Below are 18,354 nucleotides of genomic sequence, written 5' to 3' on the forward strand. Positions count from 1 at the left end.
TTTTGGGGCACTATGTAGGAGTAGTTATTTTGGGGCACTATGTAGGAGTAGTTATTTTGGGGCACTCTTCTATTTGCCAAGTTCAGGGCAGGTAGGGTTTTTATTTGCTGGGCACTGTTCCACTACCTCTTGTAATACTCGTATTTTCAGGGGGCCCCTGTAGCATCACTCGGTGGGGCAGGACAAATTCTCGCTATCAGGGGGTGCGGCCCACATCCCAATCATTGGGGGGCAGCAGTTTGTTCTCACCTCTTCTACCGGCAATTCCTTCAGTTTCGGCAGTGAGTTTGAGAGTAATCCCACCAGGAAGGGCGTGGGGCAGCAGACGATGTCAATCATGGAGGATGGCAGCACCGGGATGAAGGTGTGTTGCCAGGAAAATGGGTAAAGAAGAGCAACGACAGCGTGAGAGCAGCTGGACAGAGTGCTGGGGAGACAGAAGAGGACATGTGGGTCTGTACTCAGCACTGAGGAGCCCCCTGTTATATGTCAGGTGCCCCCTACTGTGTATTACACATTACATCATATGTGACTGATATCAGCCCCTCTTATAACGCTCCAGTACTGATATATCCTCCAGACATTACATCATATGTGACTGATATCAGCCCCTCTTATAACGCTCCAGTACTGATATAACCTCCAGACATTACACCATATGTGACTGATATCAGCCCCTCTTATAACGCTCCAGTACTGATATAACCCCCAGACATTACATCATATGTGACTGATATCAGCCCCTCTTATAACGCTCCAGTACTGATATAACCCCCAGACATTACACTGTATGTGACTGATATCAGCCCCTCTTATAATGCTCCAGTACTGATATAACCTCCAGACATTACACCATATGTGACTGATATCAGCCCCTCTTATAACGCTCCACTACTGATATATCCTCCAGACATTACACCATATGTGACTGATATCAATCCCCTCTTATATCGCTCCAGTACTGATATAACCTTCAGACATTACACCATATGTGACTGATATCAGCCCCTCTTATAACGCTCCAGTACTGATATAACCTCCAGACATTACACCATATGTGACTGATATCAGCCCCTCTTATAACGCTCCAGTACTGATATAACCTCCAGACATTACACCATATGTGACTGATATCAGCCCCTCTTATAATGCTCCAGTACTGATATAACCCCCAGACATTACACCACATGTGACTGATATCAGCCTCTTATAACGCTCCAGTACTGATATAACCCCCAGACATTACATCATATGTGACTGATATCAGCCCCTCTTATAACGCTCCAGTACTGATATAACCCCCAGACATTACACTGTATGTGACTGATATCAGCCCCTCTTATAACGCTCCACTACTGATATATCCTCCAGACATTACACCATATGTGACTGATATCAATCCCCTCTTATATCGCTCCAGTACTGATATAACCTTCAGACATTACACCATATGTGACTGATATCAGCCCCTCTTATAACGCTCCAGTACTGATATAACCCCAGACACTACATCATATGTGACTGATATCAGCCTCTTATAACGCTCCAGTGCTGATATAACCCCCAGACATTACACCATATGTGACTGATATCAGCCCCTCTTATAACGCTCCAGTACTGATATAACCTCCAGACATTACACCATATGTGACTGATATCAGCCCCTCTTATAACGCTCCAGTACTGATATAACCCCCAGACATTACACCGTATGTGACTGATATCAGCCCCTCTTATAACGCTCCAGTACTGATATAACCCCCAGACATTACACCGTATGTGACTGATATCAGCCCCTCTTATAACGCTCCAGTACTGATATAACCCCCAGACATTACACCGTATGTGACTGATATCAGCCCCTCTTATAACGCTCCAGTACTGATATAACCCCCAGACATTACACCATATGTGACTGATATCAGCCCCTCTTATAACGCTCCAGTACTGATATAACCTCCAGACATTACACCATATGTGACTGATATCAGCCTCTTATAACGCTCCAGTACTGATATAACCTCCAGACATTACACCATATGTGACTGATATCAGCCCCTCTTATAATGCTCCAGTACAGATATAACCTCCAGACATTACACCATATGTGACTGATATCAATCCCCTCTTATATCGCTCCAGTACTGATATAACCTCCAGACATTACACCATATGTGACTGATATCAGCCCCTGTTATAACGCTCCAGTACTGCTATAACCCCCAGACATTACACCATATGTGACTGATATCAGCCCGTTATAACGCTCCAGTGCTGATATAACCCCAGACATTACACCATATGTGACTGATATCAGCCCCTGTTATAACACTCCAGTACTGATATAACCCCAGACATTACATCATATGTGACTGATATCAGCCCGTTATAACGCTCCAGTACTGATATAACCCCAGACATTACACCATATGTGACTGATATCAGCCTCTTATAACGCTCCAGTGCTGATATAACCCCCAGACATTACACCATATGTGACTGATATCAGCCCCTCTTATAACGCTCCAGTACTGATATAACCTCCAGACATTACACCATATGTGACTGATATCAGCCCCTGTTATAACGCTCCAGTACTGATATAACCCCAGACATTACACCATATGTGACTGATATCAGCCTCTTATAACGCTCCAGTACTGATATAACCCCCAGACATTACACCATATGTGACTGATATCAGCCCCTCTTATAACGCTCCAATACTGATATATCCCCCAGACATTACACCATATGTGACTGATATCAGCCCCTCTTATAACGCTCCAGTACTGATATAACCCCAGACATTACATCATATGTGACTGATATCAGCCCCTCTTATAACGCTCCAGTACTGATATAACCTCCAGATATTACACCATATGTGACTTATATCAGCCTCTTATAACGCTTCAGTACTGATATAACCCCCAGACATTACATCATATGTGACTGATATCAGCCTCTCTTATAACGCTCCAGTACTGATATAACCCCCAGACATTACACCATATGTGACTGATATCAGCCCCTCTTATAACGCTCCAGTACTGATATAACCTCCAGACATTACACCATATGTGACTGATATCAGCCTCTTATAACGCTCCAGTACTGATATAACCCCAGATATTACACCATATGTGACTGATATCAGCCTCTTATAATGCTCCAGTACTGATATAACCCCAGACATTACACCATATGTGACTGATATCAGCCCCTCTTATAACGCTCCAGTACTGATATAACCTCCAGACATTACACCATATGTGACTGATATCAGCCCCTCTTATAACGCTCCAGTACTGATATAACCCCCAGACATTACACCATATGTGACTGATATCAGCCCCTCTTATAACGCTCCAGTACTGATATAACCTCCAGACATTACACCATATGTGACTGATATCAGCCCCTCTTATAACGCTCCAGTACTGATATAACCTCCAGACATTACATCATATGTGACTGATATCAGCCTCTCTTATAACGCTCCAGTACTGATATAACCCCCAGACATTACAACATATGTGACTGATATCAGCCTCTTATAACGCTCCAGTACTGATATAACCTCCAGATATTACACCATATGTGACTGATATCAGCCTCTTATAACGCTCCAGTACTGATATAACCTCCAGACATTACACCATATGTGACTGATATCAGCCCCTCTTATAACGCTCCAGTACTGATATATCCCCCAGACATTACACCATATGTGACTGATATCAGCCTCTTATAACGCTCCAGTACTGATATATCCTCCTGACATTACACCATATGTGACTGATATCAGCCCCTCTTATAATGCTCCAGTACTGATATAACCTCCAGACATTACACCATATGTGACTGATATCAGCCTCTTATAACACTCCAGTACTGATATATCCCCCAGACATTACACCATATGTGACTGATATCAGCCTCTTATAACACTCCAGTACTGATATATCCCCCAGACATTACACCATATGTGACTGATATCAGCCCCTCTTATAATGCTCCAGTACTGATATATCCCCCAGACATTACACCACATGTGACTGATATCAGCCCCTCTTATAACGCTCCAGTACTGATATAACCCCAGACATTACACCATATGTGACTGATATCAGCCCCTCTTATAATGCTCCAGTACTGATATAACCTCCAGACATTACACCATATGTGACTGATATCAGCCCCTCTTATAACGCTCCAGTACTGATATATCCTCCAGACATTACATCATATGTGACTGATATCAGCCTCTCTTATAACGCTCCAGTACTGATATAACCTCCAGACATTACATCATATGTGACTGATATCAGCCCCTCTTATAACGCTCCAGTACTGATATATCCCCCAGACATTACACCATATGTGACTGATATCAGCCCCTCTTATAACGCTCCAGTACTGATATATCCTCCTGACATTACACCATATGTGACTGATATCAGCCTCTTATAACGCTCCAGTACTGATATATCCCCCAGACATTACACCATATGTGACTGATATCAGCCCCTCTTATAACGCTCCAGTACTGATATAACCCCAGACATTACACCATATGTGACTGATATCAGCCCCTCTTATAACGCTCCAGTACTGATATATCCTCCAGACATTACACCATATGTGACTGATATCAGCCCCTCTTATAACGCTCCAGTACTGATATAACCTCCAGACATTACACCATATGTGACTGATATCAGCCTCTCTTATAACGCTCCAGTACTGATATAACCTCCAGACATTACACCATATGTGACTGATATCAGCCTCTTATAACGCTCCAGTACTGATATAACCTCCAGACATTACACCATATGTGACTGATATCAGCCCCTCTTATAACGCTCCAGTACTGATATAACCTCCAGACATTACACCATATGTGACTGATATCAGCCCCTCTTATAACGCTCCAGTACTGATATAACCTCCAGACATTACACCATATGTGACTGATATCAGCCCCTCTTATAACGCTCCAGTACTGATATAACCTCCAGACATTACACCATATGTGACTGATATCAGCCCCTCTTATAATGCTCCAGTACTGATATAACCTCCAGACATTACACCATATGTGACTGATATCAGCCCCTCTTATAACACTCCAGTACTGATATATCCCCCAGACATTACACCATATGTGACTGATATCAGCCTCTTATAACACTCCAGTACTGATATATCCCCCAGACATTACACCATATGTGACTGATATCAGCCCCTCTTATAATGCTCCAGTACTGATATATCCCCCAGACATTACACCACATGTGACTGATATCAGCCCCTCTTATAACGCTCCAGTACTGATATAACCCCAGACATTACACCATATGTGACTGATATCAGCCCCTCTTATAATGCTCCAGTACTGATATAACCTCCAGACATTACACCATATGTGACTGATATCAGCCCCTCTTATAACGCTCCAGTACTGATATATCCTCCAGACATTACATCATATGTGACTGATATCAGCCTCTCTTATAACGCTCCAGTACTGATATAACCTCCAGACATTACATCATATGTGACTGATATCAGCCCCTCTTATAACGCTCCAGTACTGATATATCCCCCAGACATTACACCATATGTGACTGATATCAGCCCCTCTTATAACGCTCCAGTACTGATATATCCTCCTGACATTACACCATATGTGACTGATATCAGCCTCTTATAACGCTCCAGTACTGATATATCCCCCAGACATTACACCATATGTGACTGATATCAGCCCCTCTTATAACGCTCCAGTACTGATATAACCCCAGACATTACACCATATGTGACTGATATCAGCCCCTCTTATAACGCTCCAGTACTGATATATCCTCCAGACATTACACCATATGTGACTGATATCAGCCCCTCTTATAACGCTCCAGTACTGATATAACCTCCAGACATTACACCATATGTGACTGATATCAGCCTCTCTTATAACGCTCCAGTACTGATATAACCTCCAGACATTACACCATATGTGACTGATATCAGCCTCTTATAACGCTCCAGTACTGATATAACCTCCAGACATTACACCATATGTGACTGATATCAGCCCCTCTTATAACGCTCCAGTACTGATATAACCTCCAGACATTACACCATATGTGACTGATATCAGCCCCTCTTATAACGCTCCAGTACTGATATAACCTCCAGACATTACACCATATGTGACTGATATCAGCCCCTCTTATAACGCTCCAGTACTGATATAACCTCCAGACATTACACCATATGTGACTGATATCAGCCCCTCTTATAACGCTCCAGTACTGATATAACCTCCAGACATTACATTATATGTGACTGATATCAGCCCCTCTTATAGGCTACGTTCACATTGGCGTTCCGCCAATGTGCGTCGCTGTTGCGCCGGCGACGCGCCCCTATGTTTAACATAGGGGACGCGTGCGTCGTTTTGGTGGCGTTTTTCGCCACGTGCGTCGTTTCCGACGCTAGCGTCGGGCGCAAGAAAACGCTACATTGTAGCATTTTCTGTGCGTCCGATTTTCGTCAAAAACGACGCACGCGTCGCAAAACGCGCGCGTTTTTGCGCGCGTTTTTACGTGCGTCGCGCGTTGCGTCGCCGACGCAGGGCGGCGCAACGCTAGTGTGAACCTAGCCATAACGCTCCAGTACTGATATAACCCCCAGACATTACACCATATGTGAGTGATATCAGCCCCTCTTATAAAGGTTCACTGTCCTTTGAAGTGTATGTGCTATTCCTAATTGCACCTGTAGGTGGCAGTAAAGCTCTGGGTGAATACTAGTAGTGGTTGTATGTGCGCCTCAGCCCATAGATCCGCTGCTGTATCTGTGTAGAACGTTATGATGGACATTGGAAGCTGACTGTCTTTGGAATTAACATGGATTTGGGGGAAATTCCATCCAGTCACCTAGAGGTCAGTGATTGACAGGTGACAGATGTCCAGCTCCGCCACCATCAGCTGCTTAGTTGTCATAGATCCATGTGTCAGGACAGCAGTGACTCATTCCGCCACAGTCCACGATGCTGGGACTGACCGGGATGGTGACATTTCGGGCTGCACTGTGTCTGGACCAGTTCCCTTGTTTCCATGTCTGGATATATCCATAGTAATGTGGCCCCTGCTGCACTCCGACCAGCGAGAGTTAATGGAGAGTTCTATATGTCCAGTCCAAACATATCTGTACAGGACGGCGCTATATATAGTGATAGAGATTCGACGTGATCCCTGGTCAGGTACAATGCCCCTATATATGATACTGTATGACATCACTACCCGACTCCTCCCTCCCTGTGATGTCATCACCCCTATCCTCCCTCCCAGTTACGTCACCACCCTTCTTTCTGTGATGGCACCACCCTTCTCCTCCCTCCCTGTGATGTCATAACCCCTATCCTCCCTCCTTATGATGTCACCACCCTTCTCCGCCCTCCCTGTGACTTCATCACCCTTCTCTTCCCCCTCCGTGATGTCACCACCCCTATCCTCTCTCTCTGTGACGTCACCACCCTTCTCCCTCCTTGTGATGTCATCACCCCTATCCTCCCTCCCAGTTACATCATTACCCTTCTCTCTGTGAGGTCAATACCCTTCTCCCGCCCGGTGACATCACCACCCCTATCCTCTCTCCCTGTGACATCACCACCCTTCTCCCTCTGACGCATCACCCTTCCCCTCCCTGTGACGTCACCACCCTTCTCCTCCCTCCCTGTGACGTCACCACCCTTTCTCCTCCCTCCCTGTGATGTCACCACACTTCCCCTCCCTCCCTGTGATGTCACCATCCTTCTCATCCCTCCCTGTGACATCACCACCCTTCTCCCTCCCTGGGATGTCACCACCCTTCTCCCTCTGATATCACTACCCTTCTCCGCCCTGTGACGTCACCACCCTTCTCTCCTCCCTCCTCGTGACGTCACCACCCTTCTCCTCCCTCTGATATCACTACCCTTCTCCGCCCTGTGATGTCACCACCCTTCTCCTCCTTCCCTGTGACATCACCACATTTCTCCTCCCTCTCTGTGACGTCACCACCCTTCTCCTCTCTCCCTGGGATGTCACCACCCTTCTCCGCCCTCCCTGTGACGTCACCACCCTTCTCCTCCCTCCCTGTGACGTCACCACCCTTCTCCTCCCTCCCTGTGACGTCACCACCCTTCTCCCTCCCTGTGACGTCACCACCCTTCTTCTCCCTCCCTGTGACGTCACCACCCTTCTCCTCCCTCCCTGTGACGTCACCACCCTTCTCCTCCCTCTGATATCACTACCCTTCTCCGCCCTGTGATGTCACCACCCTTCTCCTCCCTCTATCACCACCCTTCTCCTCCCTCCCTGTGACGTCACCACCATTCTACTCCCTCCCTGTGACGTTACCACCCTCTCCTCCCTCCCTCTGATGTTACCGCCCTTCTCCTCCCTCCGTGACGTCACCACCCTTCTCCCTCCCTGTGACGTCACCACCCTTCTTCTCCCTCCCTGTGACGTCACCACCCTTCTCCTCCCTCCCTGTGACGTCACCACCCTTCTCCTCCCTCTGATATCACTACCCTTCTCCGCCCTGTGATGTCACCACCCTTCTCCTCCCTCTATCACCACACTTCTCCCTCTCTGTGACGTCACCACCCTTCTCTTCCCTCTGATACTACCCTTCTCCGCCCTGTGATGTCATCACCTTTCTCCTCCCTCTATCACCACACTTCTCCCTCTGTGACGTCACCACCCTTCTCTTCCCTCTGATACTACCCTTCTCCGCCCTCCCTGTGACGTCACCACCCTTCTCCTCCCTCTGATATCACTACTCTTCTCCGCCCTGTGATGTCACCACCCTTCTCCTCCCTCCCTGTGACGTCACCGCCCTTCTCCGCCCTGTGACGTCACCGCCCTTCTCCGCCCTCCCTGTGACGTCACCACCCTTCTCCTCCCTCCCTGTGACGTCACCACCCTTCTCCTCCCTCCCTGTGACGTCACCACCCTTCTCCTCCCTCCCTGTGACGTCACCACCCTTCTCCTCCCTCCCTGTGACGTCACCACCCTTCTCCTCCCTCCCTGTGACGTCACCACCCTTCTCTTCCCTCCCTGTGACGTCACCACCCTTCTCCTCCCTCCCTGTGACGTCACCACCCTTCTCCTCCCTCCCTGTGACGTCACCACCCTTCTCCCTCCCTGTGACGTCACCACCCTTCTCCTCCCTTTCTGTGACGTCACCACCCTTCTCCTCCCTTTCTGTGACGTCACCACCCTTCTCCTCCCTCCCTGTGATGTCACCACCCTTCTCCTCCCTCCCTGTGATGTCACCACCTTTCTCCTCCCTCCCTGTGATGTCACCACACTGCAGTCTGGCCATACTGGGGGTTACAGTTTCTCCACCGCTGGACAGCCGCAGGTTGAAGACTCCGAGCACTACATACAGCAGATCCTGAATCTCTTGCACCCGCAGAGCAGCGGTCGTCGGCTCCAGGCCTTACCTCAGCTTCTCTGCCACAAATATGACTCTTCTCTCCAGCAGCAGCGAGGCAAATATCCGGATGATCTGCCGGACGCTGAGGCATCGGAAGAGACACTCGAAGTCCACATGTTCCAGCCGTGAATCCATCGGTCTCCGCAGCTCGATGACCTAAAGTGACAATGAAAGGCAATGAAATGTCAGAGTGACCACATGGGGGCGCTGAAGATAATACCCCTGTCCAGTACCTCATTCCCTGCGCCCGGGAGGAACGTCTTCACTCGGATTGTCTTCCCAGGAGCCGGGAAGGGAGACTCCATCAGACTCCTCATAAACGGGTAGACGAGTGCAGCAGAGATCCCCCTCCTCCGCTCCACCTCATCCAAGATCTGCGGAGAAAAGAAGTCGCTAATTACAATCAAAGTGAAATCCCCGCTAACGAAGGGACAGCAAGAGAAGAATAGGCCCTCCAACAAGACGAGCTCTGCTACATCTGTCCGCCAGGATGGGCCCTCCAACAAGACGAGCTCTGCTACATCTGTCCGCCAGGATGGGCCCTCCAACAAGACGAGCTCTGCTACATCTGTCCGCCAGGATGGGCCCTCCAACAAGACGAGCTCTGCTACATCTGTCCGCCAGGATGGGCCCTCCAACAAGACGAGCTCTGCTACATCTGTCCGCCAGGATGGGCCCTCCAACAAGACGAGCTCTGCTACATCTGTCCGCCAGGATGGGCCCTCCAACAAGACGAGCTCTGCTACATCTGTCCGCCAGGATGGGCCCTCCAACAAGACGAGCTCTGCTACATCTGTCCGCCAGGATGGGCCCTCCAACAAGACGAGCTCTGCTACATCTGTCCGCCAGGATGGGCCCTCCAACAAGACGAGCTCTGCTACATCTGTCCGCCAGGATGGGCCCTCCAACAATACGAGCTCTGCTACATCTGTCCACCAGGATGGGCCCTCCAACAAGACGAGCTCTGCTACATCTGTGTGCCAGGATGGACTCTCCAACAATACGAGCTCTGCTACATCTGTCCACCAGGATGGGCCCTCCAACAAGATGAGCTCTGCTACATCTGTGCTCCAGGATGGGCCCTCCAACAAGACGAGCTCTGCTACATCTGTCCGCCAGGATGGGCCATCCAACAAGACGAGCTCTGCTACATCTGTCCGCCAGGATGGGCCCTCCAACAATACGAGCTCTGCTACATCTGTCCGCCAGGATGGGCCCTCCAACAAGACGAGCTCTGCTACATCTGTGTGCCAGGATGGGCCATCCAACAAGACGAGCCCTGCTACATCTGTGTGCCAGGATGGGCCATCCAACAAGACGAGCTCTGCTACATCTGTGTGCCAGGATGGGCCCTCCAACAAGACGAGCTCTGCTACATCTGTGTGCCAGGATGGGCCATCCAACAAGACGAGCCCTGCTACATCTGTGTGCCAGGATGGGCCATCCAACAAGACGAGCTCTGCTACATCTGTGTGCCAGGATGGGCCATCCAACAAGACGAGCTCTGCTACATCTGTCCACCAGGATGGGCCCTCCAACAATACGAGCCCTGCTACATCTGTGTGCCAGGATGGGCCATCCAACAAGACGAGCTCTGCTACATCTGTGTGCCAGGATGGGCCATCCAACAAGACGAGCTCTGCTACATCTGTGTGCCAGGATGAGCCCTCCAACAATACGAGCTCTGCTACATCTGTGTGCCAGGATGGGTCCTCCAACAAGACGAGCTCTGCTACATCTGTCCATCAGGATGGGCCCTCCAACAATACGAGCTCTGCTACATCTGTCCACCAGGATGGGCCCTCCAACAATACGAGCTCTGCCACATCTGTGTGCCAGGATGGGCCCTCCAACAATACGAGCTCTGCTACATCTGTCCGCCAGGATGGGCCCTCCAACAAGACGAGCTCTGCTACATCTGTGTGCCAGGATGGGCCATCCAACAAGACGAGCCCTGCTACATCTGTGTGCCAGGATGGGCCATCCAACAAGACGAGCTCTGCTACATCTGTGTGCCAGGATGAGCCATCCAACAAGACGAGCTCTGCTACATCTGTGTGCCAGGATGGGCCATCCAACAAGACGAGCTCTGCTACATCTGTGCCAGGATGGGCCATCCAACAAGACGAGCTCTGCTACATCTGTCCACCAGGATGGACTCTCCAACAATACGAGCTCTGCTACATCTGTCCGCCAGGATGGGCCCTCCAACAAGGCGAGCTCTGCTACATCTGTGTGCCAGGATGGGCCATCCAACAATACGAGCTCTGCTACATCTGTGTGCCAGGATGGGCCCTCCAACAAGACGAGCTCTGCTACATCTGTGTGCCAGGATGGACCATCCAACAAGACGAGCCCTGCTACATCTGTGTGCCAGGATGGGCCATCCAACAAGACGAGCTCTGCTACATCTGTGTGCCAGTATGGGCCCTCCAACAAGACGAGCTCTGCTACATCTGTGTGACAGGATGTGCCCTCCAACAAGACGAGCTCTGCTACATCTGTGTGCCAGGATGTGCCCTCCAACAAGACGAGCTCTGCTACATCTGTGTGCCAGGATGGGCCCTCCAACAAGACGAGCTCTGCTACATCTGTGCGCCAGGATGGGCCCTCCAACAATACGAGCTCTGCTACATCTGTGTGACAGGATGTGCCATCCAACAAGACGAGCTCTGCTACATCTGTGCGCTAGGATGGGCCATCCAACAATACGAGCTCTGCTACATCTGTGCGCCAGGATGGGCCATCCAACAATACGAGCTCTGCTACATCTGTCCACCAGGATGGGCCCTCCAACACTACGAGCTCTGCTACATCTGTGCGCCAGGATGAGCCCTCCAACAAGACGAGCTCTGCTACATCTGTGCGCCAGGATGGGCCCTCCAACAAGACGAGCTCTGCTACATCTGTCAACCAGGATGGGCCCTCCAACAAGACGAGCTCTGCTACATCTGTCCACAGGATGGGCCATCCAACAATACGAGCTCTGCTACATCTGTCCACCAGGATGGGTCCTCCAACAAGACGAGCTCTGCTACATCTGTGCGCCAGGATGGGCCCTCCAACAAGACGAGCTCTGCTACATCTGTCCACCAGGATGGGCCATCCAACAATACGAGCTCTGCTACATCTGTGCGCCAGGATGGGCCCTCCAACAAGACGAGCTCTGCTACATCTGTGCTCCAGGATGGGCCCTTCAACAAGACGAGCTCTGCTACATCTGTCCACCAGGATGGGCCATCCAACAATACGAGCTCTGCTACATCTGTCCGCCAGGATGGGCCCTCCAACAAGACGAGCTCTGCTACATCTGTCCACCAGGATGGGCCCTCCAACAAGACGAGCTCTGCTACATCTGTGTGCCAGGATGGGCCCTCCAACAATACGAGCTCTGCTACATCTGTGTGCCAGTATGGGCCCTCCAACGAGACGAGCTCTGCTACATCTGTGCGCCAGGATGGGCCCTCCAACAAGACGAGCTCTGCTACATCTGTGTGCCAGGATGGGCCCTCCAACAATACGAGCTCTGCTACATCTGTGCGCCAGGATGGGCCCTCCAACGAGACGAGCTCTGCTACATCTGGGCGCCAGGATGGGCCCTCCAACAATACGAGCTCTCCTACATCTGTCCACCAGGATGGGTCCTCCAACAAGACGAGCTCTGCTACATCTGTGCGCCAGGATGGGCCCTCCAACAAGACGAGCTCTGCTACATCTGTCCACCAGGATGGGCCATCCAACAATACGAGCTCTGCTACATCTGTGTGCCAGGATGGGCCCTCCAACAATACGAGCTCTGCTACATCTGTGCGCCAGGATGGGCCCTCCAACGAGACGAGCTCTGCTACATCTGGGCGCCAGGATGGGCCCTCCAACAATACGAGCTCTCCTACATCTGTCCACCAGGATGGACTCTCCAACAATACGAGCTCTGCTACATCTGTCCACCAGGATGGACTCTCCAACAATACGAGCTCTGCTACATCTGTCCGCCAGGATGGACTCTCCAACAATACGAGCTCTGCTACATCTGTGCGCCAGGATGGGCCCTCCAACAATACGAGCTCTGCTACATCTGTCCGCCAGGATGGGCCCTCCAACAATACGAGCTCTGCTACATCTGTCCACCAGGATGGACTCTCCAACAATACGAGCTCTGCTACATCTGTCCACCAGGATGGACTCTCCAACAATACGAGCTCTGCTACATCTGTCCACCAGGATGGGTCCTCCAACAAGACGAGCTCTGCTACATCTGTGTGACAGGATGAGCCATCCAACAATACGAGCTCTGCTACATCTGTGTGCCAGGATGGGCCATCCAACAATACGAGCTCTGCTACATCTGTGTGACAGGATGGGCCCTCCAACAAGACGAGCTCTGCTACATCTGTGCGCCAGGATGTGCCCTCCAACGAGAGGTCACACTACTGAATCCCAGGCATGGAGACAAGCCGAGCTCTGCTACATCTGTATCAGGTCCTACAACATCTGCAGTGTAGCCTGTATGAGGCGGCGCTCAGCGAGTCTCCTCTGTAATACCTGGCGCCAACACAAACACCAGCGAGCTCAGCGCTCCCAGCAGCACGGGGATGTAATGAAGAGCGCCAGCTCTCCAGTGGTTTGACCTGGAACACGGCAGGATGTCTCTCCGTCCTCATACTGGGCGCACAGTGAATGCGCTGGCACCAGCTGTGGATGCAAGAGGGCGCTACTGTCCCTCCGGGCACAAGGATGGCGGAGGCCACTGCTATCGGCAGTCGTCAGAGGAGTACGGCAATCTCCAGTGATCGGCCGTTAGAACGGATCCAGCAGCGATACATTGGCTAAAAAGTTCTGTAGACACAAATTTTCTGTCCGTTTTTAATAAATTTGATTTCAATTGGATCCTTTTTTTTACATTGAAGTCTATGGAAAACGGATGTGTTAATTAGCGGTCCGTTTCCTTCCATTTGAGAAAAATCAGGTTTTTTTGCTTACTGGATCATGTGACATAGAAGATCATGAATGGCTAATAACAACAGACTTATGTTAAAAAAACAGATTCAGCTGAAATCAGTTTATTAAAAATGAACAAAAAAGTTGTCGATAGAACTTTTTTGCCAACAAATTGCTGCTGGATCCGTTCTAACAGATCATCACTGGACATATGAGCATTGCCTAAGTGTAAAGGGGTATTCCAACTATACAACCTCCTGTCAATCATAGTCGGGGGGCAGCAATAATGAATGACTGGACCTGGCAGAGGTGGCGACTGTAAGGCTACCTTCACATTTGCGTTGTTTGGTGCAGCGTCGTCGACGCAATGCACAACGCATGGCAAACGCATACACAACACAGCGTTTTTTGACGCATGCGTTGTCCTATACAATTGAAGATCCAAAACGCCAAAAAAACAAAAAAAAACATAGTCAAAAGACGCATGCGTCAAAAAACGCGGCTCAACGCAGGCACCTGCGCCCTACGCGTTTTTCATAGACACTAATGTGTTTTTTTGGCGCATTTATGACGCAGGTGCGTTGCATGCGTTTTTCTTCGGAAATGTGGCGCATCAAAACTGCAACGTGCAGCGTCGTCCGCGTCCTGTCTGGTGCGCCAAAAAAACGCATGCGTCATAAAACGCATGACCACGCATACGGCACATGTCCATGCGCCCCGCCATGTTAAAGATAGGGCGCATGACGCACGCGTCGGTATGCGTCGATGACGCTGCGCCCCACGGCGCAAATGTGAACGTAGCCTAACCCTGTATCTACTGCTCAACTACATCAGCGAGACCCTCACACTTTTCAAGAGACGCCCATAGAAATGGTGTCATCTGTGCGGCTGCAACTATCAAAAATGTCAAAATAATGCTGGAGGCAGAGTTATGTCACCAGCCGCTATGTGCTGTATGGTGCGGACCCCACATCACACCGTGACGATGGCGGCTGAATTACGTAGCCAGACAGGCCGCGGGTGGCTCTGATCATAAAGGCCGCATTTAAGTTGCTTGTATATCCGCTAAATGCTGTGTTATAGACCCTAGAGGGACTTAAAAAAATAAAGTAAAAAAAAGTTTTATAAAATATACACAGGGGCTTCTCACAAAATTAGAATATCACCAAAAAGTGAATTTATTTCCGTTCTTCAATACAAAAAGTGACTCTCCTATATTCTATAGAGTCATTACACACAGAGTGATCTATTTCACGTGTTTATTTCTGTTAATGTTGATGATTATGGCTTACAGCCAATTTAAAAGTCATTATCTCAGTAAATTAGAATACTTTATAACACCAGCTTGAAAAATCATTGTAAAATCTGAAATGTTCCCTACAGAAATGTATGATCAGTAAATGCACTCAGTACTTGGTTGCGGCTCCTTTTGCATCAATTACTGCATCAATGTGGCGTGGCATGGAAGCGATCAGCCTGTGGCGCTGCTGAGGGGTTATGGAAGCCCAGGTTGCTTTGATCGCAGCCTTCAGCTCATCTGCATTGTTGGGTCTGGTGTCTCCTCTTCCTCTTGACAATACACATAGATTCTCTATGGGGTTAAGGTCAGATGAGATTGCTGCCAATCAAGCCCAGTGATACTGTTGTTTTTACACCAAGTATTGGTACTTTTGGCCGTATGGACAGGTGCCAAGTCCTGCTGGAGAATGACATTTCCATCTCCAAAAAGCTTGTCGGCAGAGGGAAGCATGACGGGCTCTAAAATGTCCTGGTAGACGGCTGCGCTGACTTTGGTCTTGATATAGCACAGTGGACCTACACCAGCAGATGACATGGCCCCCAAACCATCACTGATTGTGGAGACCTCACACCAGACCTCCAGCAGCTTGGATTGTGGCCTCTCCACTCTTCCTCCAGAGTCTGGGACCTTGACGTCCACATGGAATGCACAATTTACTTTCCTTGTGGAGTGTGGCAATGACGCCTTCTGGACATCTGTCAGGTCCGCAGTCTTCCCCATGATTGTGGAGCTACTGAAACAGACTAAGGACCTTTATAAACACTTAGGAGCCTTTGCAAGTGATAATTGTTAATTATTCTAATTTACTGAGATAATGACTTTTGGGTTTTCATTGGCTGTAAGCCATAATCATCAACATTAACAGAAATAATTTTCATTGGCTGTAAGCCATAATCATCAACATTAACAGAAATAAACACGTGAAATAGATCACTCTGTGTGTAATGACTCTATAGAATATAGGAGATTCACTCTTTGTATTGAAGAACTGAAATAAATTCACTTTATGATGATATTCTAATATTGTGAGCCGCACCGATATGTGTACCCTCCTCCGCCTCTTCCCCTTTGAAAAATAAAGACATGAAAATAGATTAATCTATATAGAAAAACAAATCATGGAATTAATGGTGCTATATAAATAATAATAATCCATGTCTGGTATCGTGGTAATCACACCAGGTCATTTTTACGGCGCAATAAACCCTGTAAAAGTAAAACTCCAACAATTATGAGAGAATTGTATTTTTTCCACCATTTCACTTGGATTTTTTCATTTCTTGATGCACAGAAAACAAGCCGCCATATGGTGAAGTCGACAAAAGTCAAAAAGTTATGATTCTTGGAAAAGGAGAAAAGAGAAGGCACAGAATACACGGGCCTGTGACTACTCTGCTAGATCAGGGAGACCCCTGGGCCCATCAAGAGGCGCCGCCAGAATCCCCCTATAAGCCAATGGTGGGATCTGTACAGTTACAATAGTCAAAAATGGTAATTAACCCCTGTAACCCAACGAGAAATTGAAGATGGCCTCTAACACAACTGATCATAGGACTCTACAGAATGAGGCACGTGGACAAGAAAAACCAGCAAAAAGGGTCCGAAAATACCCAGCGCAAAATGTCGTCGGAGAATTTGCTGTAGTTTGACATTTGGAGCAGAGGAATGAAACCCAAACATTTTCTCCAGGGCTGCACATGATGGCGGCCGGAGGCTTGATGAATATAGGGTTTCTGCTTGCGCCGTTTTCATCTCCAGATGTTTGTTTTTTCCAGTACCCGAATCTCGCTGCCTCCTCTTACCTTGGAGAACAGGTCGAAGCATCCCAGCCGGCTGATGACACAGTAAACCTCAGGGAGCCGGGGGCCCTTCCCGCTGGGCTGTGGGAGAGATGATACAAGTCAGATCCCGGGGGCTCGCCGAGCAGCCGCTCTACAACAGCGCACAAAACACACTAGGAAAGGTTACAGCAGTGAAATATCCATTGGTTGCAAAAGTTTACATCCCCTTTAATACTGACATGGGTAAACACTACCCTCATGAGGGATCATCCCACTGATATTATGAGGTTTCCGCAAAATGACGGTGGTCGTCCTCCCCTCTCATTATCATAATGTGCTGGCTCCACAGGCTGTAATTTGGGGTCTCCAGTCTGTAATTTGGATTAATACTAATCCAGAAACAGTCAGTGTTATTCTGAGATTGATTTCAGGGCTGAGAAAAGCTCAACGGGCGGTGAGGAACGCTCTGCTATGCTGCACCACTGCTCCAGCACTACTGCCACCACTGCTCCAACACTACTGTAACCACTGCTCCAGCACTACTGTAACCACTGCTCCACCACTACTGCAACCACTGCTCCACCACTACTGCAACCACTGCTCCAGCACTACTGCAACCACTGCTCCAGCACTACTGTAACCACTGCTCCACCACTACTGCAACCACTGCTCCAGCACTACTGTAACCACTGCTCCACCACTACTGCAACCACTGCTCCAGCACTACTGTAACCACTGCTCCACCACTACTGCAACCACTGCTCCAGCACTACTGTAACCACTGCTCCACCACTACTGCAACCACTGCTCCAGCACTACTGCGACCACTGCTCCAGC

At 49.1% G+C, this 18,354-nt stretch overlaps 1 protein-coding gene across 5 annotated transcripts in view; it reads right to left on the reverse strand.

Annotated features, from left to right (window-relative positions):
- DENND2B (DENN domain containing 2B) overlaps window positions 1-18,354 on the reverse strand; it is a 267,720-nt gene that overhangs the window by 8,587 nt on the left and 240,779 nt on the right. For all 5 annotated transcript variants that reach the window (XM_069739238.1, XM_069739239.1, XM_069739237.1 and 2 more), the window contains 4 exons: window positions 17,539-17,616; window positions 9,732-9,872; window positions 9,506-9,654; window positions 250-427 (listed from right to left, as the gene is read on the reverse strand). In XM_069739238.1, coding sequence (XP_069595339.1) covers window positions 250-427; window positions 9,506-9,654; window positions 9,732-9,872; window positions 17,539-17,616 — 546 coding nt within the window. The remainder of the gene's footprint in view (window positions 1-249; window positions 428-9,505; window positions 9,655-9,731; window positions 9,873-17,538; window positions 17,617-18,354) is intronic.

The sequence above is a fragment of the Ranitomeya imitator genome, chromosome 9 (genome assembly GCF_032444005.1).
Source record: "Ranitomeya imitator isolate aRanImi1 chromosome 9, aRanImi1.pri, whole genome shotgun sequence".
Taxonomy (NCBI): domain Eukaryota; kingdom Metazoa; phylum Chordata; class Amphibia; order Anura; family Dendrobatidae; genus Ranitomeya; species Ranitomeya imitator.